Source organism: Camellia sinensis, chromosome 14 (assembly GCF_055761805.1).
Source record: "Camellia sinensis isolate YWXY chromosome 14, ASM5576180v1, whole genome shotgun sequence".
NCBI lineage: Eukaryota > Viridiplantae > Streptophyta > Magnoliopsida > Ericales > Theaceae > Camellia > Camellia sinensis.
In genome coordinates, this window is record NC_138974.1 from 133725208 (window position 1) to 133751730 (window position 26523).

A 26523-nucleotide genomic window follows, 5' to 3' on the forward strand; every position below is an offset into this window, starting at 1 on the left:
AAATAATTGAACTCAATTCATCATCTTTATACCAATACAATATCAAACCAACATCAAATAAATAAAATAAATAAATAAATAAAAACAATGAAATATACAAAAATTAAGAGAAGTAGATTTTACACTCACAATTATTTTTTAAAAATAAAAAAATACTTAAAAAATTAATAAAACTATCAAAATAAAAACCTAACCCTTTTTTTTTTCCCTCGCCTCCCTCTCCCGCCGTCTCTCTTTCTCCCGGCTGCTGCTGCACCACATGTAATTCTGTTTTATTTTGTTTTGTTTTGTTTTTTTTCTTTTCATTTTCCTAATTACTGCCATATTACATCCTACTCACAATTATATAACCTAATAACTATTATATTATATTATACAAATACAATATAAATACAAAAAATATTAATATAATATATATTTTATCAATATATGAAATATTTTTTTTATATATAAATAAAACATGTAAATATTTAGATTAATTATATATAATTAAATCTCACATTTAATTAATTAAATACCATAGTAAATCTTCACGTATCCACACAATTAATAAAATTAAAAATAATAATAAAATAAAGTAGTAATAATAATAATAAATGATGACTTAAGAAAAAATTAGGATCGCTACAGTTTGTTTCCTTTGAGTTTCCTTATTTCTTTTGTTATAAAATATAAAAAATAAAAATAAAAATCGTGGAGAATGAGACTAGATGCATTATATAGATTAGATTTGTTCATATTTTAAATAAAAAAATAAATATTAATTTTGCTCCTTATATTTTTAATTAAATCAATTATAACCTATAATTTTTATTTTTGTGTCAATTTAGTCCAATTAATAATACTGCTAGTGTTTTTGATAAAAAATGATCACTGAATTTGTTGACATTAACTCAACGAGTTGAGCAAATTTATTATTTTACCTCTAAAAAAATGACATGTGTCACTTGGATGTATATTTGTCATTTAAAAATGATAACAATTAGGACTAATTACACTATTAGTCCCTCTATTTTGGTTATTATGTCGTTTTAGTCTTTGTAATTTCAATTGAATCGATTTTAATCTTGAATTTTTTAATTTGTCTCAAATTGGTCCAATTGATAGCATTTTTTTATGACAAATGCAACCTGTCATCGTTTTAGGAGTAAAACAAAATACTTTGTCAATTCAATGACTTAACCTTAACTATCAATTTGACTTAATTGACATAAAATTTAAAATTAAATGTCAAAATTGAGTCAATTAAAACTATATAAAACAACAAAATGTAAGGATTATTGATGTAATTTACTCTACAATTATAAGCAATTGAAATAAATTGAGATAATTCAAAGTCAAAATCGAGTTAATTAAAATTACAGGGACTAAAATTCAAGAAATTTTATTATTGTACAGGAGAGCAATTTGAAATTTTATTTTTCTTGTTAAGTCATATAAAGCCGTTGATCAATTTTGTACATGTGGCAAGTACAGTTAAAAAAACATGTTATATTAAGTTTAATTTATTTATTTTGTGCATTTTAAAATTTTTGAAAATATATTGACATTTTTTATTTTTTCAAAAAATGCTATTAAATAGCTTGGAAAGTTTTTGGCTTAGTAGCATTTCTCAAAATACTATAAAATATTTGTTTATGATACTTTTCACCTAATGCCCTAAAAAGTATCTTGTACCTACCTAGTTTAGTGACATTTTTTTCAAAAATGCCATTGTTACTAAAGCTTAGTGGCATCTGTTGATAAAGGTCACTAAAACAATTTTTTGTGTCATTCTTTTATAAAATGTCATAAAATTGATGTGATATTTCTTTATTGAAATGCCACTAGAGCCTTATATGTTTGTGATTTTGTGACATTTTTCTAAAACGTGTCACCAAATATTATTTTTGTGATATTTTATAAAAATATGCCACTAGTATAGTGCCACAAAAATGTTTTTTTTATTGTAGTAATCCTTCAAAGTTTAAAAAAAAAATATAAAGAGTTTTGTAAGTTTGACATATTCACATTGAATAGTAATGAGATGTAAATTAGATGATCAAGAGTAAAATATATATTTAAGTGCGAAGGAAATTAAAATATTATTTTTTTATCTATATAACTAAGAAATGAAGAATGAAAAAATGACAAATTACTATGTAAATCAAAACCTTACTGTAGTATACATTATAAAAAATTAAGATTTTAGAGATTAAAATTTAGGAATAAAATTATTTTTTAAGGACCAATTTCTGTAAAATAATAGTTGTTGGATTTGATAATAGTTGTTGGATTATATATTGTAGTGATAATATAATTATTTTAAATTTACGAGACTTAAGCCTTATTTGGTAACATGTTTTTTAGTAATTTTTTAATTTTTTTGGCTAAAATATGATATAAAAAAAATTAGTATGTTTGAGATGACTTTTTAACTTTTTACAAAAAAAAATGTATAAAAAGTAGAGAGAAAATATAATCTTTGACTTTTTAGTATAGATTATTGACTTTTTAACTTTTTTAATAATTTTTTGACTAAAAAAGACACTTACCAAACGAGACCTAAGACCCCGTTTGTTTTCAGATATGGAATGGAGGGGATTGATAGTGAAGGGATTAATAGTGAAGGGATTGTTAGTGAGGGTCGTTTGTTTTCAGAGATAGAATGGAGGGGATTGATAGTGAGAGGATTACTAATGAGGGGATTGTTAGTGAGTGGATTGATAGTGAGGGGATTAGTAGTGAGGGGATTGATAGTGATGGGATTAGTAGTGAGGAATTGTTAAATTATTTTTATATAAAATAATAAAACAAATAAAAAAATATAAAAAATTAAAAATTATATTTTAAAAAAAATTTCCAATATATAAAAAATAAAAAAATTTCTAATCCCCTCACTATTTTTCTAATACCATCTCTACCTCCTCACTATGAATCCCCTCCCCAAGGGTATTAGTAATACCAAGGTATTAGTAATACCCTCCCTATCTCTCAAAACAAACAAGGTATTAGTAATACCAAGGTATTAGTTAGTCCTAAGGTATTAACAGTCCCAAGGCTATCTCTCAAAACAAACACCCCATATACTAATCCCAAGGTACTAGTAATCCTAATCCCCTTGCTATAACCCAAAACAAACGGGGCCTTAATGTATATATATATATATATTTACTTTAAAAGAGAGGAGGGTTCCCCATAAATTGTGGCCTCTTCTTTTGGATAGTTAAATTCTTTGCTTGATTCGCGAGAGCTCTATTAGTTCAAGGAAGCTGCTGAGTTTGGCCATGGTGGTATTGATTCCTTTGAATGGAATAGGCTAGCTGATGAATAATAGTTGTTGGATTTGATCAACGTCTCTGCCTCTGTCTGTTTGTGGTTTCTTCGATCTGAATGGTCCAAAAACAACTAACTAAAAGAAGCACGTACAAAACTGACCACCAAGGATCCTCTAGAGTAAAATTTCTCTAAAGTTTTCTAGAGTGTTACATTGTGTGGTTGAGATTTATTGACAAGTTACATCAAAAAAATTGATGTAACTTGTCAATAAATCTCAACCACACAATGTAACACTCTAGAAAATTTTAAAAAAATTTCAATCTAGAGGATCCTTGCTCAAAACTGACAGGAACACTACTGTTTGACTCAGTAAAGAAGATAGAGTGGTGATCCTCGCTTACTGTTGTTTTGTCCTCCATCTTTATCAATTGCCAATCAAATTAGACATGTTATCTATTGTCATGCCTCTTTCTATATTCTGTTTTTTTTTTTTTTTTTTTGTAAATATCTTTGTTTCAATTATGCTTCTCATTGCTGCATAGATGTTTGAGCTTTTTAATTTGTATCATCTCTTAAGGATATTCAAATCACTATATTTATGGGTGATTTGGAATGTTTTAAATAAGTGTATTTTTTAATTTTTATAAAAAAATGTATAGAAAAGTAGAGAAAGTGGGTAAAAAAATAAAGAGGAGATGTTGATAGATGTAATCTAAATAAGTATATGTATATAAAAAAAATATATTTTTTTAGTACATGTCAGAAGAAGCTTAAAAGGTTACATTTTTTCTTTAATTTTTTTATTTTCAGTTAATTTTTTAAAATTTTGTGTAAAATGTTCTAGGTTTTCAAGTTTGTATGATCTAGAATTAAAAAAAAAAAATCACGAAAAAAAAAGTACAAATAAAAAAAAAAAACTTTTTTTAGTGTAAAACTCTATAAAATTGACAAAAGGAAAAAATTAAAAACAAAAAATAAAACAAAACAAAACAAAACAAAATAGCTACTAGAAAAACAATGGCAAAATCTCAAGCACCTCTCCATCTCCACCTTAGATGTCCAATCGGAGAAAATCAATTTGTTTATATGATTTAATTCTGTTCAATTAAATTATGATTGATGTTATAAAATTACAAAAAATAAAAAAGAAAGAGTCATAAGAGGAAATAAAGAGTTTTTTTCTATATCTTTATTACTATGCAAACTCACCTATTTATAAGTGATAAAACCTTCATTATACACCACCATTCATCACATCATGTAATTTACCACATGGCATACCACACTTCCCATAAGGTACAACTTTTCCCATATTTCTAATTTGGCTCAAAACTCATTATAATTTCAATTGCATCTATTTTGATGGTTATCTAAATATTTCACAACACTCCTCCTTAGATAACCATATACTAAGAATATGCTTTATAATTTTACCAAGGAAAATCTAGTGGGAAAAAACATTTGGTAAGAAAAAAGAGTACAGTATTCTTATATATCTCATTCAAACTTTACTAAGAAAAACCTAGTAGGAAAAAAAAAAAAAAACTTAACGAAAGGAAAGAATACAATACATAAAATCTCAAGGTGGGCCGTAAGCTCAATATCACCTCTCCATCTCCACCTTGGATGTCCAATTGGAGAAAATCAATTTTTTTATGTGATTTAATTCTGTGCAATTAAATTATGGTTCATGCTTTGAGCTATACTTATATATATATATATATATATATATATATGTATGTATAAACGTAATCACATCGGCACTTAGAGAGGGAGAGATAGAGATAGCGTGGATTCACCCCTTCATATTGTTCATTTCATATAATTAGGAGTGAATTGAGAGTGTCAAATTAATACTCCCAAACATTTTACTTCTATTGTTTTGAATTTTTTTTTCTCTAAAAGATAAAATAAAAATTAATGATAAATATTTAAAAATAAAAAAACATTCACCAATTTCATCTAATTTTTTCTTTTTAGAGAATAAAAATATTTTTAAAAATATTTTTTTAATAATTATTTCTACCAAAATAAAAAAAAAAATCAAAAAACAATTTTTGAAATTCAAACCAGATAAGGGAAAGGTTTGGGTCTACATCTCTCGTCTTTATCCATTGGAGGCACTAAAGCTCTTTATATGTGGGGTAGGAGATCGCTTTAATATTGGCTCTGCTGCCAATGCCTTCCCCAGACAAAGAGAGATGCGGGAAGTAATTGTTGGCCTGGGTATTATTTCACATCATTTATTAAGAGATAAATGTTTTATTGTTTCTTAAAAGAGATAAAAATGTGATAAACTCCGCTGATTCAACCAATCACAATCAAGTTGAAGCACTATCTCATCTTGCTCCAGAAGCAAACAATAATTTTTCGAGAGGTACAGCCTTTGGATCACCTTATGTACTGTTTAGACGAGCTTTTAACCTCTCTTGAATTATATTATCAGTTTAATTTTTTTATATATTTTTTAAAAAGTCAAAAAAAGGTAATTTTTAACTGATTTTTCAAAACGATCTATTATTTATTCAAGTCTAAAAATTATATTTATCTTTTAAATTTAATGATATAACAATCAATTAAGATATTTAATATAATATATTTTTTTAATTATCAACCAATAATATCAATTATACGTCTAAAAAAAATAGTTTAAATTAAAAAGTAAATTTTTAAATCATTTTCTAAAGTTTAACGATGTATAACTTTGAACAAAATGGAGAATAAGGAATATTCAAAATAGATTCACTTTTTGCGTTTATCTTTTAGAATTATTCATAAACTGCAAATGTTTATAGAAAGTATAAATGTTTTTAACATTATTTGATTCTTACAAAATGGTCGTAGGATCATTAATAAATTAACATCTTTTCATAGTTGTTTAGATATAAATTTCACAAAAGTTAATTTTATCTCACTATGTTTAATAATTGTTTGTTTTGAAGAACTAAATAATGATTCAATGGTTGTTAATTATTTTAAGTTAAAGTAATGTTACATCTATTTAAAATCTTAGTAACAATCTTATTAAAAATACTCGTATCTAAGGTTGTAAACGAGTCGAGTCAAGCCGAGTTTTAGTATGGTTGGACTTATTTATTAAAATTTTAACGAGCTCGAGCTGAATAAAAATTTAACGAACCGAGCTCGAGCCGAGTTGGTTTAGACTCGACTCGAGCTCAAGCCTGTTCACAAACCTTAACAAGCCAAAAAATTTATAAATTCATACTTGCATGCACTACTAGAAATATGACTTTTTGCGTCTATATTTTTGCGACTGATTATTTAACCGTCGCAAAAAGTCACTTTTACATTAAAAAAATCACAAAATCAGTTAAAACAATAGTGTTCTTAAAATTTAAAAAAATAAAAAAATAAAAAAAAATCATCTAAAGCAGACCTATATCTCCCTTTCACTCTTATTTCCCAAATTTGTCTCCAACGGTGGTGTGCCTCATTTCCTGTGGTTGCCTAATCTCTCTCTCTCTCTCAAAATCTCTCTCTCGCTCGACTCTCTCTCGCTTGAATCTCACTGTCTAAATCTCTCTCGCTCGACTAAATTTGAATCTCGCTTGAATCTCACTCTCAAGATTTGAAGATTTTGATCGATTTGTTGATGAAGATTTGAAGATGTCGATCGGCTGTTGATGAAGATTTCGATCGGCTGTTGATGAAGATTTCGATCGATTCATAATCGAGATTTATAATCGGTAAGCTACTTTCTATGTATGAATCCAACTCTCTGTCTCTTTTTCTCTCTATCTATATATACATACAACCATATGTCTCACTCCTTCGTGTTCCTCATTTCTCTCCTTCTCTTTCTTTCTCTCTCTAACCTCCATCTCTCTTCTCTGTGTCCATGATCTTAGGTTAGGATTTGATCCAGAGGAGAAAGGAGAAGCAGCAGGTATGGTAACTGTTACTTACATGATGATCGCTGTTGTGATTCACATATTTTATGATTTTGTTTCTAATTTTAATTTTAGCTTTACAATCATGATATTGTGCGTTGTGCATTCCTTGTTTCTTCATCGCATCTGGATATGTGCCATTTTCCTATTTTTATTATTTGAAAATCACTTGGTGAGGAGGAGACATTGAACCTCCATGATTGTTGTGGTACATATGATTCTATTTCTATAGAACGATCTTTATATTTTTATTTTTTTAGTTTTAAATATATATATTTTTTAATTTGTGCATACTTGTTAATCATATAATGTGTGACTAAGTAAAATTTAATAATTATTCTCGCAATTTGATAGCAGAATTATGTCTTGAAAAAATACAAGTTGGACGGATCTCCATCACACATTTTTAACTAATTAAAAGGTGTGTTTTATTCAATCACCTTGTAAATTGTACAATCAAAATGATTTTTGTCTATTCACTTGTCATGATTGTTGTTTCTAAGTGCTAGTATATGTACTACAGACCACTGTAATGAATTCTTATTGTGAAAATGCACTCATATCCAAGAATTTTTAGTAGTGAGAAGGGAAAAAAACTGATATAGTGCATTCATTACTACAACAGCCAGCAAAAAAACTGAAAAAACTGATATACAACAGCTAGCAAAAGATGATGGTCAAGAAGACCAAAAAACCCAAAATCAGGAATTATTAGATCGAAAGAAAGATCATGTAAAGATGCTACGACCAAACTGGGCCTGAATCACTAACACTTGTTTTCATATATCTTGTGTGAATGAAGTCTATTAAGTGAAAGCATAGCTCTAGGAATATTCCAAATGTTTGCATTTGTCTTGTGGGTTAAAAATTGGCTTCCCTGAATCCGCACCATGTGCATTCATTACTTTCTTGTATTTCTTGACATTTTATTTGAGGAATTAGAGTTTCTTATATGGAATTTTGACTCTCTCCACAATATATTACAAAACTTTGTTGTTGGAATTGCATCTGAATAATGTCCAGTGCCTTGATCTTCTGGATAAAGAAAAAGAACTAAAATCAGAGAAAATGGGTGTTCAAATTTTAAAAAGATGGAAAGTAATCTGGAAATGAGTTAAGAATCATAAAGTATTTACTAGAACTCCAGATGTTTGCTGTGTGTATAAAATGTGCACAATAAATTCATATGGCCCAAGACAAATTATGTTGCACACGACCCATCAACTGTCCAAAGTTTAAAAACTCTTAGATGGCAGGTAGGAAGTACAGGTCCTAATCCTCTCTACCCCATTCCTCCTACACACACACACACACCCATCACCGGTCCCACAATATTTTGGAGTCCTCTCGTCATTGTTGTATGGTATCTTATGCTATGTCTGTAGAATCCTGGTGGAACTGCATTATCTTTTTTGGCTTATAAAATATAATAGAAATGCCACCATGTATGCCCAATTCCCCGCTTGGCAGTATAAAACTTTCTAATAACTGCTCATATTGGCTTGAATGAATTCTGATTGCTTTTCGTTATATGCCTGTTTGTTTTAAAGAAAGTGTCAAGAATATCATTTTGATATTTCTAGAACGATAGCGGGCTTGAATGATTGTTCTAGTACGCTATTACTGTTCTGCTAACCATTGGAACGATGGTTGGCTTGAATGATTGCTCTAGTATGTTATTGCTGTTCTGCTAACCATTGGATTTTGGCGTTTTGGAACTAGCTTGTTGGGCAACTGATCCAGCTGGAATAATGCAATTAAACAATTAATAGTGGAATAAATATAATTTTTGTTTGGAAATGTTTTAGTAGATTATTTGGATGAATGGTATTATAGAACTGGTGGTCGATGGAATTTCTAGTTTGATTATTGATTACTGAGCAGGAAATTTTGACTGAGTACAACCTTTATTCACCAACCTTAGCCAATTGAAGTTTGTAGTATTTACTAACCTTTGCCCCAAGTACATGTAGACCATCACCAATCATTGTCATGATATTGTAGGAGAATCTGAACAATGTAACCTCTGAACAAATAATCATGTGTTAACTAATGCCTGGTGTTCTTTGCAGTTGTGTGCTTGTTCATGGAAAAAATGCTAGTGTAGGGTCTCTTTGTTTTGGGGACTTTCATTTAATGCATTGGTCATCAGCACAGAAATGTCCTAGGCCATACACAACTCTCATCCCTGAGCTGAATATTGATTGACTGCAAAATACACGTCCTCCACTGTTTGCTTTTTTCGTTGTGGTCCTCATTATGATTAGGGTGTGTAAAAGATTGCAGTGAATGTGAGTTTTGGTGGTTCCTTCTGTAAATTAGTTACGAGAACTATTTATAGGTCACATTTTAGGAGGTTATCTAAGCCTCGGAGGATGTTGGAATATTTAGTCCTTTCTTTTTTGTGGTTAAACAGAAATGAAAATTTAATCATGCAAAATTAGAGTATTGTTGTTGAATGAAAGGACTAAATATTCCACATGAGTACATTTTTCAAAGAAAGTCCTGGAAGAAAAAAAAAAATGTATCATGCATTACATTTTTCTTGTTCTTTGAAGAAAATTAAGAAAATCTAGTGGCTGTGATTTACATTTTTTTATCTGTAAACTCATCAGAAAATTGTTTAAGTGAAATTAAATAGAACACAAGATAATTGTTGTCAAATGATCACTGGTACTGGGCTTTTGTTAATGCATGAGTTGGACAAAATTCCATTCATGTTCAGTTCCGCTTTTGTCTGTCTTCTTAAGCTATTTTTTTCTTCTTTATCTGATGCCTAAATTCGATGTTCTTTTTTTTTAGTTGCAGGTAGTAAAGAAGAGGCCTTTTTTGATTCCCAACCCTGGTTAGAGTCAGATTGTGACGATGATTTTTTCAGTGTTAATGGCGGTAAGATTCCATTAGAATGCTTCAAGGTATTACATTGCATGCCTTTTCTGTGTGTGCATATATGTCGTAATATATGCAAGAAAGAGAGCAAGAGATTTTATATTTTTTGAAGGAAAAAAGTTTAGTCAGCTCTTTTTGAGATTGGAAGCTGTATGTTTGATTGTCTGCAAGAAAATTAGTCCACCTTACTCGGGCACCAATTTGTTTTGATCTTGTCAAGTGTCTCTCTTTTTATTTACTTAATTGTCTTGTTGACACCATCAAATTGATGCATCTTAATGCAAATTTTACTTATTAAATGTGTTTTGACGTAGATTTTAGGGGTGATGCCGCAATTGTCCTACTGTCTGATTATTTTGTGGTCACTGCTTCCAATTTCTACAAAATAGCGGAATGAGAATGGCTTCCAGGGACTCAAAAACATTATATGAATATGCTGATAATTCACTTTCCGTTGTACCCAAAAAAAAGAAAGAAAAAAAAAGTTGATAATTCTGCTGGTTAGGTTTGGGGCTTAGTGAGTGTGTTAAATATAGTTCTCTGCTATCTAATGTTGTGCAATGCTCTCTTGCATTGCAAGGTAGTCTTTTTATCATTAATGCCTGAAATTTTTGTTGCATAGGTGCAATGTGGTGATGTGGAACTTGAAAAGAAAATTGATGAGAAGATTGGCCAGTTCATTGATAGAGTGGAGAAACACCCGAGCAAGAAAATTGATGAGAAGATTAGCCAGTTCTGGATTGTATTTTTTTCATAGAAGAACTTTTCTCCAGTTTTTAGTTGTAATAACTTTCACATATGGCTCAAATTTTGAGACTCAAATGGAATGTTCAATTAAACTATAATGCTATACTGTCTGAATTCTTGTCATTGTTATTTCTAGAGTGCTTAACGGTACACTTTTTTTTTTCTTTTTTTCTTTTTTGCGATGGTAACAAGATGGTTGCCAAAAATCATGTTAGTATTTTTCTTTGTTTTTTGCGACGGCAAAATAGCGGTCGTCATAAGTAATTTAGGTGGTCGCAAATAATTTGCGACTGTTGTTTTGCCGTCGCAAAAAGTATTTGCCACCCCCATATTCGCGACCCCCATTTGCCGTCGCATAGGCCGTCGCAAAAAGTTTTTTGCGACTGTTTTTTATTATTTGCGACGGTTTATAGCGGTCGCAAAAAGTTTTTTTTTTAGTAGTGATGTGAGATTAAAGTTAAAATTCAAACTTTGATTATACAATTATATATGCAATATATATAAACATACTAAAAAAAAATCCATATTTTACTAAAATAATAATATCTACTACTACTATTATATAAATGTACTATCTATAATTAACTATTATTTACATTCATATTTTTTAAATATATAAATAGCATATTTCTCTTATTTTTTATACATATTTTTATATTATTTAATATATAAATAATAAATATTAAACGAGCCAGTCAACGAGCCGAGTTTTAAAATGTTTAGGTTTGTTTATTAAAAATTTAACGAGCTCGAGCTCAAGCTCGAACGCAAAAAAAAATTAACAAACCGAATTCGAACGAGCTTTTACCAAAACCGAACTCGAGCCTATTCACGAACGGCTCTGTCCATTTTGCAGCCCAACTCGTATCTATCATTGGAGGTTTAGATACTTATTTTTTTGATAAACAATCACATTTGATCATTTGTATTTTTAGTAAGATTGTTAATATGTATAGAATTATTCTTTAAGTTAATAGAGACCTCAACTAGGGAAATTCTTATTATCTTCATTTTACAAATAGAATGAAGATTTCCATGTTATTTCAATTTCATAAAATGCAATGTATTGTCAAAATTTAAAATTAATGATCTATATTTGTCATTTTATTATAATTTTAAAAATTCTTCTTAAATTTTGTTGAGATAGATCTTTCTACTATTAGTCAAACAATTTCATGACATATTTTTTTAAACAAACACGAATATTGTAAAACTCACAAATTACTGATTTAATTTGGAATAAATCATCTCCATATTACTACTCTTCATATTTTTTTATATTTTATTTTGTGGACTCTATTTTAGGGCCACAACAATGATCTAACTGGTTTATCTTGCAAGCCTCACGGTGAAAATCGTTTATGCAAAAAATCAACTCTGTCAAATATAGATAAATAGACAAATAAATTATATTTTATTTTATAAAATTAATGATTTAAATTTAAAATTCATAAGTACCATTCAATTTGAAAAATAAAATATAAATTTTTTGTGTCTAGTAATATTTAATAAAATTGATTTTTTTCACAACTCATCTTTATTGTTCATTCGGTTAAGATCATCATTGTCAAGCTCATTAGAGTTTTTTCCTGACTATTTTATAGCACATAAATCATAGAAACACACTCCATCAAACTCAATTATTGACTAACTACTTTAGTTGAATAACAAAACCATTAGCTACCTATAGTTAGGGAGAGATGACTCAATAAATGAAATAAATAACAGAGAGTTTGTTAGAGATTATATTTAAAAAGATAGGTAGGTAAAATAGAAAAATAGATTTTTAGTTAAAATTTAATTATTTTGATAGAGAAGCGCTAAATGAATAGTTGGGATTATCAGGCCTAGAATTAAACTCCCAAAATAAAATAGGAAGTAACATATAACAAATAGTAATATGGAGGTTTAGTGTAATTTCCAATTTAATCTCTACTCTCTAACCTTATAAACAAACATGATTCAACAGCTGTCAATAATCGTCAATAAATATTAATTGTTAATTGTGTAAAATAGATAAATGATAATGTAACTCACTAGTAATCATTTAAAATAATAATATTTTTGTTTAAAGTTTATGATCGTTTAACATTCCGTTTCTATAAACTAAAAAAATACTCAAGCTTAGGAGCAAGGTTGTTTTTTTGGTCTCGTGATAACAAAATTAACATTATCTTATATTTATCAATGTTAATGTAAATTGTAAAAGTAAATACTACCACCCACTCCACCTACCACCTCCACTACCACCTTCACCTACTCCCAAATCCTCTCCTATATAAATCCTTGTAATATACACAATATACACACATCAATAATAATACATCAGTTATTATTTACATGGTATCAGAGCAAGGTTAAGACCTTAGTATTTCTTGCTTCACCGGCGGGCGGCAACCTCGCCTTGACTGCTCGCCGGACCTCAACCTATTCCGCTGTCATCTCTATCACACCCATAGAAGCCATAGCAGCAAGCAAATTCCTCTTCTCCATCATCATCTTCCACATCAGTCTTCAAAACCCATATCGACCCTGCAATCCAAATATAGCGGAAAAGCTCTGGATTACATATATAGAGAGATAAAGAGTAGAGAGAGAATCGATCGGGGGTAAAACCCAGAAGTTCAAGTTGTAGACATGCATCCTCTGACAAACTTGCAACATAACCACAAAGGTGACGACCCGGCAACACAACCACTCGCCGTCGACAAACTTGCCACTCGGTCCACTCGTCTCCACCACTCGGTCCACTCGTCTCCACCTCTCCGCCGCCGCCGCTCATTATGGCTTGCTGAAGCCGCTCCTACAGCGCCACAGCCGTGGCCTCCTGCGCCCTCGCCCACAGCTTGTCACCTATCAAAGCATTCCACAGCTTGTCACCTCTGTACACTTCTCCTACTATAGCCCCCAAGGCTCTTCGATTGCCCCTCTACATTCTCCCATTCCGTCGCCAACAACGTGGAGTTCTGCACATCCTCCGCCGGAAGAAGCTGCCGTCGCCACCGTCCCTCCGTCGCAATCCCCGCCTTCTTCCGCCTCCCCTTCCCGCTCCCGATCTGCATCGTCCGTCTACGGATGGCTCTGTCGAAGGACCTCTTGAGCTCTCTCTCTCTCGGCTGGTTTTGTTTTTGAGTGTTGAAAATGTACAGAAATACACATGCAGCACCTCCTCTCTCTCTCGGCTGAACCACATGGGGGCACTCACTCTTCTCTCTCTAACATTCCACTCAAGAGACCCACACTACACTGCTACACCATTCACACACACGGCATACATCCCTCTCTCTTCAGTTTTGGAAGAATAAATAAATAAACAAGAGACCCACACACTCACCCATGCACCTCTGGTTTTTTTTTTTTAATATAAACAAGAGACCCACACACTCACACATGCACCTCTGGTTTTTTTTTAATCTTTCAACCTTTTCCTTTTTTCTTTTTTATTCTTCAACTCACGTAGCATGTCTCTTCCTGATTTTTATTTTCTTTTATCATCATCACATTACACTCATCATTTCTTCCACATTTCTTTTAATATTTCCCATCATTTCTTTTAAACTTTTCTTCTGCCCACCTGTTCCCCATTGCTTTTATAATTTCATTTATTTTATCACATATCTATTAAAAAAAAAAAAAAAAACACACATAATAAACCAAAACACACCACACATCGTTTTATTCATGACAGGGAATTAACCCCCATCACATTTCTACACACACAAAAAAAAAAAAAAAAAAAAAAACAAACAAACAAACAACAACAAACGTTTTGTTTTCTTTTCTGCAGCGGCCATACATCGACCTCCCTTCTTCTCTACTCTGCTGCCGGTCTTTTCTTTTTGCCTCCGTCCTGGGCGGCCCTTGACGGTGCTACCTCCGTGTTTCCCACTCCACCGAGCACATTCACTCCCACCTGCTCCTCCACTGCAGCATATGGCGGACCTCCAAATCGAAACATCACGGTGGCCTTCCGCTTCAGCTCCTTGTTTTCTGCTTTCAGTACACTTATCTCTGCTCGCGCATCCTTATACATGCGCTGGAGCAGAGCCAGTTGAGCGTTTAACTGCTGCACCTCATTTGTCCTACTCTGCAGCCGGTGCGACAAGTTTGTGATCGCCGTCATGCTCTCCACACATGACTTCAAAGTATACTGATTAGCCTCCACATCCGTTTGCACTGCCATTTTTTGCTCCACCGACTGCATCGGAAAGTTCAACGGAGCAAACCCAGTGGTGTTTGGTTGAGGTTCACGGGACACCGCACCAGTTATCTCTCTTGTGGACTCGTTGAGGTCGGGAAAGAGAGTAAGCAGAGGGCGGGACGAAGAGGCCATTTTCTGGGCAACAGAATATTACAGAGTTTCTCTCTCAGAACACGAATCTCTCAGAACACGAAGAGTTTTTCAGATGTTTCTCTCAGTTTTTTTTTTGTCTCAGTCTCTGCCTCAGCCTCAGCCTTCGTCTTGGTTATATAGCCAAGGCAGACACGCGCATCCTGCGCCGCTCGGCGCTCGCCGACAACCTGGCACGCCTTTTCATGGCAAGCCTTTTGATGCATTTGGGCACGCCTTTTGATGGCACGCCTTTTGAGGATGCGGGCACACCTTTTGAGGGCACGACTTTTGAGGGCTCGATATCTACATCCATGTATATCTTTTGGGCCGCCTATATACACACTTATGCAGTGTCTTCTACACCGGCCAGCTTTATCAATCCCTTTGTTTCAACCTCAAATAGGTTTCTATCTTCACACCTATTTGAGCTCGAGGGGGGGTTATACATATATCATGGTGAGCACGGTTACACACCCAGCGAACCACCCAAGCCACCCCATGACGCACTCCCTAAGTCGTCCCCTTGGTGCACCACCACAAGCTTCTACATCGGTCCAACATGACCCCATAAACTGTCTTTTACAACGGTCTGACACGACCACACAATGTCTGCTACAACGGTCCGACATGACCCCGTAAACTGTCTTCTACAACGGTCCGACATGACCCCATAAACTGTCCCGACATTAATTCCGGTCAGCTTCTACAACGGTCCGACATGCCCCATAAACTGTCCCGACATTGATTCCGGTCAGCTGCTACAACGGTCCGACATGACCCCATAAACTGTCTTCTACATCGGTCTGACACGACCACACAATGTCCTGCTACATCGGTCCGACATGACCTCGTAAACTGTCCTACTACATCGGTCCGACATGACCTCGTAAACTGTCCTGCTACAACGGTCCGACATGACCCCGTAAACTGTCTGCTACATCGGTCCGACATGACCTCGTAAACTGTCCTGCTACATCGGTCCGACATGACCTCGTAAACTGTCCTGCTACAACGGTCCGACATGTCCCCGTAAACTGTCTGCTACAACGGTCCGACACGACCATACCGTGTCTTCTACAACGGTCTGACACAACCATACAATGTCTCCTATCCCATTTTTAATTTTATTTGTCAGCTTATTTTTCTGTTTTGTTACTCTCTCCAAACTCAAGTTGGCTAGTACCTATCCCCCTTGAGTTTGAGGGGGGCTGTTAATGTAAATTGTAAAAGTAAATACTACCACCCACTCCACCTACCACCTCCACTACCACCCACTCCACCTACCACCTCCACTACCACCTTCACCTACTCCCAAATCCTCTCCTATATAAATCCTTGTAATATACACAATATACACACATCAATAATAATACATCAGTTATTATTTACAATCAAATTTTAATATATTTAAATTTGTATATATAACAATAAAAGTGATAGTGACATGGATAAGAATAACGATCATAATTGATAAGAGTTACGTGAACAGTAAACTAACATAAACAAATTTATTCGATTCCATGCCTCATTGGACAAGTGAATTTTTTAATTAAAAAATTAAAAAATCATTAAAAAAATTAAAAAATCAGTAACTTGGTCTTATTTGGCAAGAGGTTGATCTAGTCAAAAAGTCAAAAAATTATTAAAAAATTAAAAAGTCAACAATTTATATTAAAAAGTCAAAAATTCTTTTTTCTCTCTACTTTTTACATATTTTTTCGTAAAAAGTTAAAAAGCAACATATTAGTTTTTTTTCTTATATTTTAGTTAAAGAGTCAAAAAATTACTAAATTAACCTGTTCTCAAACGAGACTACTAAAAAGTCAAAGATTTTTTTTTCTTTCTACTTTTTGAATAATTTTCGTAAAAAATTAAAAAATTATTTTAAATATATTAATTTTTTTATATTATATTTTAATTAAAAAATTTAAAAATTATTAAAAAAAATCTGTTCCAACCGATGCAAAGTTTAATTCGGTGGATGAATATTTTTGTTAAAAAAACGAAAATGAAGATTAGACCCGACTATACAATGGGCAAAACAGCGAGCCATCTGTCATCCTAGACAGGACCTCCCACTTTCTCAGCGTCTCTATTGCGGTGTTTTGGCAACTTGGTTTGGGCTATTTTTTTTTATATTAAGGTTTTGTTTAGCAATTGATTTTTTTAGTAAAAATATTAAAAAATTAATAATTCATATTAAGAAGTTAAATTTTTTTTTTCTTTTTACGTTTTACACATCTTTTCGTAAAAAGTTAAAAAGTCATCTTAAACGTATTAATTTTTTTATTCATATTTTAACTAAATAATTAAAACGTGATTAAATTAGTTTGTTCCCAAACGAGACTTAAAATTCATAAAAATATAAAATAAATTAAAATAATTAATAAAATAAAATATCATATTAATTTTATAATTATTTTATTTTTTTAAGACACAAATAGAACTATAAAAAAATCTCATCATTAATTTAAATACAAAAATTTAAGTATATAAAAATAAAATAATTACTAAAATAACAATTTCTTAAGCAACCATTATCTCTGATGAAGAAGATGAAGATAAAGATGCCGTAAACCGTGTAAACCCACCGTCCTCTCTCTCTCTCTCTCTCTTTCTCGCTCTCTCCTCACTCTATAAATTTTCCACTCTCTCTTTCTCTTTCTCTCACATCATCACTTCGATTTCATTCGCACAACTCTCAGACTCGCCAAAAATCAAAATCAAAATCAATGACGACTCCAAAATTAGCGCGAATGCCCAGCTTGAGAGAGAGGGTCGAAGACACCCTCTCTGCTCACCGCAACGAACTCGTCTCTCTTCTCTCCAGGTTTTCTTTTCTTTTTTCTATAAGATCGTAAGATTTATTTTCTTTTTTGATTTTTAATTTTCCTGGTAACCAATCGGACCGACTCTCTCGGGATGTTGTGTGTATAAGGTATGTGGCTCAGGGAAAGGGAATATTGCAACCTCATCATCTGATCGACGAGCTTGAAAACATCATCGGCGATGACAAAGCGCTCATCGATGGCCCGTTCAGCGAAGTCCTCAAGTCCGCTCAGGTGAATCTTCGTCCCTTCTTTCCAAACTTTCTCTGTAAAGTTTTACAAAATTGGATCACAGAGATCATCGCAATCAAATATTAGTATGTCTAATTTGGCTTTGGGTTTCACTCGCACTCTGCTTGGATCATGTGATTTTGATAAGAAATTATCAGAATGATAAGTATTTCTGATTTGTAAGTTATAAAACTGGAAAATACTGAGAAATTGAGGCTCGTTTGTTTCGACATAATTTATACAAAAAAATGTTTTTCTTTTTTTAAATTGATTTTACACAGATATATATTTTTTATTTTTCTGTGCTTAAAAGAGAAATTTGATTCAATAAAGAGTTTTTTTTTAGTGAGATAAGATATTTATTTGAAAATGTTAAATATATTAAAAAAAGGTAAGGATATGAAAATTGACTTATGCAGTTTATATTTTCTCTCTCACTCTCTTTTTTTTTTTTTTTTTTTGTTTTGTTTAAATCCCTAACCAAATGCGGCATTAGGGAATTTTTAAAGATCAGTTATTTTTTGAAAAAATTGATGTAAAATATTTTTTTCCTTTTGTCCAACCGAACAAAATGAAAATAAGTAAAATAGTTTTAACATTTTACTTCAATACAGTAAAAAAAAACGGAACGTGCAAGAAAAGACTTATTTTGTAAGTTTTGTTTAATGACAAATAAATTGATTAAATGTGTAGTTTTTATAATATCAATATTTTTTTTATTAAAATTAAATTCATTTCATATCTCTCTATCAAATATTTTTTATTTTTTACAGTTTAGTATTAAATATATATTTTCTTTTGTCACTTAGATGCGGCTCACTACAATTATTTATTTTCTTTTCTCACTACGTAATTCAAACTAACTTTTTAATAAGGAAATGTAAACTGCAATTATGTTGGAGTATTTTGTTGTATTACGATTATTTTTTGTTTTCTGTTATTTTATTTTTGGAATTACTCAAAGTTGACTAGGAATGAAATTTACATAAGTTCTATTTTCTTTTCTTTTCTTTACCTTTTTCTCATCCAAATAAAGCATTAGGCTTCTTTCCTTTGATCTGAAATAGTTTCATCATTGGGAATTTAAGTTTCAAGTTCACAATATCATGTTTTGGGTTAAATCAATGGTTTTAGGTTTATATGGGATGACTTCTAAGCTTGTTCTATATGAATTTGTCATGACTATGTGATAGAGAAATGTGTTTTTTTTTTTGGCCACTGTTTTGTATCACTCCGGAGATATCCATGATTAATTTTTTTATTTTTTTGAAATAATCATTAAAAGTAAATAATATCTTGCCACCCGGTGATGTAAAATGGTGATAACAAGTGGGTGTTGGGAATACTGCATGCTATGTACTTCTGCTTCTTTTTCTTCAGTTTTTTCCCTTTTGTTTTTTTAGTTTTTTTTCCTTAGATTCTTGCTTTATTTTTGGTTGTAGGAAGCCATAGTTCTACCTCCCTTTGTGGCTATCGCAGTTCGTCCCAGGCCAGGTGTTTGGGAATATGTACGCTTTAATGTTTATGAACTAAGTGTGGAGCAGTTAAGTGTTTCAGAATATCTTCATTTCAAAGAAGATCTTGTAGATGGGCTGTGAGTGGCTTCTATTCTTTTTCTGAGTTATATTTGTAGAAAATTTAATCGTAATTATTTACATGTTTGCTTCTGGCAGCTGAGTACTCCTTGATTATTAATTTATTTTTTGATTGTATGTTATTTGTTTTTTGTGTGGGGATTTTAAAATGGGCCAGGGCCAATGACAATTATGTGCTTGAGCTTGATTTTGAGCCCTTCAATGCGACATTTCCCCGCCCAACCCGGTCTTCATCCATTGGCAATGGTGTTCAATTTCTTAACCGACACCTCTCCTCAATCATGTTCCGCAATAGAGATTCTTTGGAGCCATTACTTGATTTCCTCCGAGCACACAATCATAAAGGGCATGTAAGTTGGTCTAAATGCGGTCTTCTCGTTAGCAAATTTCTATTGGAAGTAATGTTAATGTGTTGAAATATAAGATGTGTTTCCTTTGAATTTCAAAATCCCGCAATTGATTATCATCAACAACATATTTATTTCTTTAAATTGTGCAAGATTTTCAGCTAATAGGGCATCTGTTTGACAAACCTATCCCTGCTGTTAATTTTGAAGTATTATCTTTACTTTAGGTGAGATGATTCCACAAAGTTTGATGTTTTAATCTCCTAATGTGTAGGCAATGATGTTGAATGATCGAATGTATAGCATACCCAGACTTCAGTCTGCATTGGCTAAAGCAGAGGATTATATTTCTAAGCTACCTCCAGATACACCTTATTCTGGGTTCGAACATAAGTAAGATTCTATTTGTACGCGCATCCATTCCAAGTTCTTAGATTCATATTAGGAGTTTTTAATTGCTTGACATTTTAAATTATCACTGGCATGCAGCTTGCAAGCATTGGGCTTTGAGAGAGGTTGGGGTGATACTGCGAAACGGGTTTTGGAGATGATGCATCTTCTCTTGGACATCCTCCAAGCTCCAGATCCCTCTTCCTTGGAGACGTTTCTTGGTAGAATACCAATGGTGTTTAATGTTGTCATTTTGTCTGTACATGGGTACTTTGGCCAAGCAAATGTTTTAGGTTTGCCTGACACTGGTGGCCAGGTATGGTATATTATATATATTTTTCTTTTACCTGCATAAATCCTGCAATATTTGAAAAATGGACTTCATGCTTTCATGTCTTCATTTGCCATGCTGTTTTGACTAATTTTCTTGTTCATGGTTAGTAAATAATGATAATTGCCACTTATGCAATCAAGAATTTTTTGTTAATCATAAATTATGAAAATGATAAACAAATTTAATTTTTTATTTTGATTGTCGTGCAGGTTGTGTACATACTGGATCAAGTGCGTGCCCTTGAGCATGAAATGCTTATGAGAATAAAGCAGCAGGGACTGGATGTAACTCCTAGAATTCTTGTTGTAAGTCTAAGTCAATCTCTTCAATAAATACAATTAGGTTTTGCCTACATTTAATTTGCCCACTTGGTCTATAAATATACGTCATATTTCTCATTGGAGATGTGATACAATGTTCACTTGTTTAAGGTGACACGATTAATCCCTGATGCAAAAGGTACTTCATGCAACCAGCGGCTTGAAAGAATCAGCGGAACTGAGTACTCACATATTCTGCGAGTTCCTTTTAAAACAGAGAAGGGAATTCTTCGTAAATGGATCTCAAGGTTTGATGTATGGCCTTATCTAGAGAAATTTACAGAGGTAAAATTGAATTAGCAATTAAAGTTTTTATGTACATATTGAAAATTGTGGTACATGACATCTTTTATTGGTTCTTTGAGGGAAATTGCCATTGATGGACTACCTAACATCTATACGGCTGTCATGTAACAGATTAGAAAGTTGAAAAATGATTACTTAATTTTGCCTACACGATTATTTAATCACAATTTTTCCCAAATGAGAATTTTTTTGTGTGTTGAAACCTGATGGTATGATCATTGTTGTCTACTTGTGTGTTGGTTTTGATTATTGTAACATAACATGACACACCAGTCCATAATACATCTTGATTTAAGCATACGGGACTTTGATTCTAGTGAGGCCTAACTGAATTTGATTTCTGAGTGAATAAAATATTTCTTCTGGGTGGTCTCTGTGTGTGAGAGAGAGAATCAAGGCCTGACACTATCAGAGATATTTGTTGCTTGATGTATTATTCTACCATCACCACTGCTATTCCTGTGTTGCTGTATTGCTACCTTCGCCACCATCATACCCTATTATATACTTTTGGAAGTAACATTCATTCTGTTCTGTGTTTTGTTTTCAGGATGCTGCTAGTGAAATTGCTGCTGAGTTGCAGGGTGTTCCAGATCTGATTATTGGCAACTACAGTGATGGGAATCTTGTTGCATCTTTGTTGGCTCAAAAGATGGGAGTAACACAGGTCAGCAGTAATATTAAATTTTCCTTGTTTTGTGAATACAAAGTTCATCAATTATTTGCTGTGGATTTTTAAAAAATGTTTTTGCAGTGCACCATTGCGCATGCCTTGGAGAAAACAAAATATCCAGATTCTGACATATATTGGAAAAATTTTGAGGATAAATACCACTTCTCGTGTCAATTTACTGCTGATCTAATTGCCATGAACAATTCAGATTTTATCATAACCAGTACATACCAAGAGATTGCAGGAACGTAAGTCTCTTTTGCCTTGTTAAGATTTTCATGATTGTTGTCTATCTATCATGAAGTCTCTGATTTAAATCGGGGTCTCTTCAGTCACTGTGCAACCACTAGATGCATAGGAATATTTGAAATAACAGGTGGGATTAGTTGCATAATACTCCTTGTTTGGAGTTGCCATGGAGTCTAATCGTGCTTGATTTTTATTTAGCAATCCATTTTATTTTAATTAGATCTTGAAAGGATATGCAAGTCTACAAAAATTCAGAAGAGAAGTGAAGAGGGTCGTAGTACCTTTAATATATGTTGAAGCAAAAGAAACATAATTTCGAGCAGACCAATGACACCTTCAGGATTTATTTATCAATCCGAAGAGTCACCATTGCCCTATGTCTCTTTCTCTGGTAGGATCTAGAATCATGGATACAGGAGGAGGCGGGTGTGACCTTGCCCATCTTAGTAGAAAAAAAAAACGTAGTTTTGTTGAGAAATTGTGATTCTAATGAGCCTGAGCCTGAGCCTGTGTAAGGAGCTTCCCTATGGTAACAAATCCTCAAGCTGAGGTGTATATTTTTACGGTAACAAATCCTTCAATATAAAACATAGTTTTGTTGTTGTTTTTAAGGCCTTGCTAAGTGATTGAGAACCATCAATTTTGTTTGCTTGTAAATGCTAATTTCACTGTACAACAGAGGATAAAATATGGATGTTACATTACTAAAAATGACCTCATTTTGTAGATTGAGGATTGCAATGCATTCCTCTACAGAACCTCTATAGGCAGTTTAAATGGTTCTTCAGAAAATAAAAGTCAAATGATTGTTGATTGGATTTGATGTTTTCTAGTGATGTAAGTTGCATGTAGCCTTTCATTTACCTTTGAATCCATAGCAGAAAGTGAGTTTGCATCGTAGCGTCCTGATTATTCTTACATTGCTCCCTTGTTTTTCAGGAACAAGATTATTTGTTTCATTGTTTTATGTAATTCTCCAAAATGTTGAGCCTTTTGTGTCTTTGATTGGCCTGTCTTCTAATTACCATAGCAAGTTCATATGCATTGCCACAACCATCATTGGGAGTTGCATTTGTCAAACTACTTCTCTGAATATATGATTTAACCCTTCTTCTTTTTTTTTTTGCCTTCTAAATGGTAGCAATAGTGATGAACTGAAGTTAATGCTCAGCAGCTTAACTATCTTATATTATTTTTTCTTTCTAGAAAGAATACCGTTGGGCAGTACGAGAGCCATACAGCTTTCACCCTTCCATCCCTGTACCGAGTTGTCCATGGCATTGATGTTTTTGATCCTAAGTTCAATATTGTCTCTCCTGGAGCAGATATGTGCATTTACTTTCCATACTCTGAAAAGGAGAAAAGACTCACATCCCTGCATGGTTCAATTGAAAAATTGTTATATGATCCCACGCAGAATGACGAGCACATGTGAGTTACTTCTTGATTCTACTTTTTGTAATTGAATCATTAACTTCTAAGAGGATGTAAAATGTCATTAACTTTTATTTCTATCTTGCTTGATGCAGTGGAACATTGAGTGATCCGTCAAAACCAATAATTTTCTCAATGGCAAGGCTTGACCGGGTGAAAAACATCACAGGGCTGGTAGAGTGCTATGCTAAAAATTCCAAACTGAGGGAACTGGTAAACCTGGTTGTGGTAGCGGGTTACAATGATGTGAAGAAATCCAATGACAGAGAAGAAATTGCGGAAATTGAGAAGATGCACGAACTTATGAAGACTCACCACTTGGATGGCCAGTTCCGATGGATATCAGCCCAAACAAATCGAGCACGCAATGGTGAACTCTATCGCTACATAGCCGACAAGAGAGGTGCTTTCGTGCAGGTATAAACTCACATCTATTTCTTTATCAAATTTAGGACTCATCCATTTGGCTGACTCTTCATTTTTGTAATATCAGCCTGCATTTTATGAAGCCTTTGGGCTTACCGTTGTTGAGGCGATGACCTGTGGTCTACCAACATTTGCCACATGTCATGGTGGTCCTGCGGAGATTATTGAAGATGGTGTATCGGGGTTCCATATTGATCCTTATCACCCTGATAAGGTTGCTGCACTTTTAGTAGATTCTTTTGAACGTTGCAAAGAGGATCCCAGCTACTGGGAAAAAATCTCTCAAGCTGGCCTTCAAAGAATTTACGAGAGGTTAGTTCATTACTGAATAAGGCTCAATTACTAAGTTGCACCTAAAAAAAACAAAAAAAATAAACTGATAATGAATCTTATTGAGGGAGTTTTAATAATGATGTAGGTATACATGGATGATTTACTCGGAAAGGTTAATGACATTGGCTGGAGTTTATGGTTTCTGGAAGTATGTTTCAAAACTGGAGAGGCGTGAAACTAGGCGATATATAGAGATGTTCTACATTCTCAAGTTCCGTGATTTGGTGAGCTCCCAAACCCTCCCCTCTCTTACATCAGATGACTAACCGCAGATCATATTCTATACATCTGGATATGTAAAAATGATATTGTTAATGTTTTAACGGGGATTTGATACAACATAAAATTGACGGCACTTTGTGAAATTTCACTGTTATGTTCTGTTCTATGTTTCAGGTAAAAAGTGTCCCTCTGGCAATTGATGACTAAGGAACACACGTAGTCCAGAAACCAACCACCTGACTTTCAACATATAATCAGTCAAAATTTAAATAAAGTTTGGTTCGTGTGTAATGAATTGTGGTATAAAAATATTATATAGCTGTTGTTTGCATGGATATGTTTTTGGGATTTTATAATTTTAATCTGGACAATATGTCAAGAACCATACCAATGGATGTTTGGAATATATATTAACTTGCTGTGAATAGCGCTTTTATTTAAATAATTTCTCTCTGGCTTCTGGAGGAATAATTTCCCCTAGGATTACGTGGCGAGTGAGATCGATTTCAGTGTTAAGTAGATTTCATAATTTGAAAATATGGTGTAGTGGGTAGGATCAATTTTAATGGAAAGTAGATTTTAATTCTTGATTAAATTGTGTAATAAATAAAGTCAACTTTAGTAATATAGTAAAGTTAATATTATTTGATAAGTAAAATTAGTTCTAATATTATCTCAAATAAAATAAAATAAAAAAATATATTTTTCAAGAAAAAAAATATATATTTTATATTTTGCGGCTGATTATTTTACTCATTCAGCAATGCTATGAATTTAAATTTAACTATTTGGAAATTACTCAGAATTATTATAGTGTAGTTTAGATTTATTTTATATATAGATTTTATACTATGCAAATTTAATCTCTATCACATAATTTTTTATCCCAAAAAAATCTAAGGGTTTTAAGTTTGGTCTCCAGACTTATTCTTTACTCATCAATACTAATAGGCCTGTGCATGCTAGTAGGGATGGCAATTTGAACTCGACCCAATGGAGACCCGTCCGCCGATCTAGATTAGAATGGTTTTTTTTTTGAAAAATATCTTTGATAGGCCGGTGATGGTATTCGAAAATGAATCCTCGACAATTTTTGGGCTGAGGACGGTATTACGTTTCCCAACTCCGGACTCGACCCGTCCCCGTCCTTGGCCCCGTTTTTCCCGAATTGAAATTATTATTATACTCTTCTCTATATATGTGTTTCTTTATTTTTTTGACTCATTTAGGGTTAGGTTAGGTTCACATATCGCATGATTGCATTTTCTCTGCTCTGTTCCTCCCTTATCGTTGGCGTCGCTTGCTCCTCCCTCACCACCGGGGTCCCCCTTCTCCCCCACCGGCTCTCCCTCTCTCTTGGATCGCCTCTCTCCATTCTCCCTCATCGAAAGTTAGGGTTTGTATTTTAATCTGGGCTTTTTATTCAAAGATCTCGCTTTATACCTCGATTTATCTTTGTAAATGTCCCTTTAATGAAGCCTCCTTGGTTGATTCAATGTTTTTTGGTAAATTTCAGTTCAAAATCCTCTCTTTTTTTTATTTTGGGGGGGGGGGGGGTTGGGTTGGACATTGAAGATAACAATGGAGATTGCAATCGGTTGGACGGTCGTCTTTAGATTCGGAGTTTGTTTTAGATAAAATCCCAGTTCAATTTTCCTTCAAATTTGGTACTCAATTTTCCTTCCAATCTGTCTCAA

General features: G+C 32.8%; 1 protein-coding gene across 2 annotated transcripts; it reads left to right on the top strand.

The window, feature by feature from the left end:
• Window positions 1-17605: 17605 nt before the first annotated feature.
• Window positions 17606-25268, top strand: LOC114271846 (sucrose synthase 2). 2 transcript variants are annotated; one of them, XM_028213482.2, is made up of 15 exons: window positions 17606-17968; window positions 18077-18200; window positions 19640-19791; window positions 19950-20142; window positions 20414-20532; window positions 20629-20845; window positions 21073-21168; window positions 21295-21468; window positions 22040-22156; window positions 22244-22410; window positions 23618-23842; window positions 23941-24262; window positions 24339-24583; window positions 24690-24828; window positions 25001-25268. In XM_028213482.2, the coding sequence occupies exons 1-15, from the start codon at window positions 17871-17873 to the stop codon at window positions 25031-25033; spliced, it is 2421 nt and encodes an 806-aa protein (XP_028069283.2). In that variant the 5' UTR covers window positions 17606-17870; the 3' UTR covers window positions 25034-25268. The 2 variants fall into 2 exon arrangements, with proteins under 2 accessions (XP_028069283.2, XP_028069281.2); XM_028213480.2 differs by lacking the exon at window positions 25001-25268 and having other exon boundaries at window positions 17639-17968; window positions 24690-24969.
• The last annotated feature ends 1255 nt before the right edge of the window (window positions 25269-26523 follow it).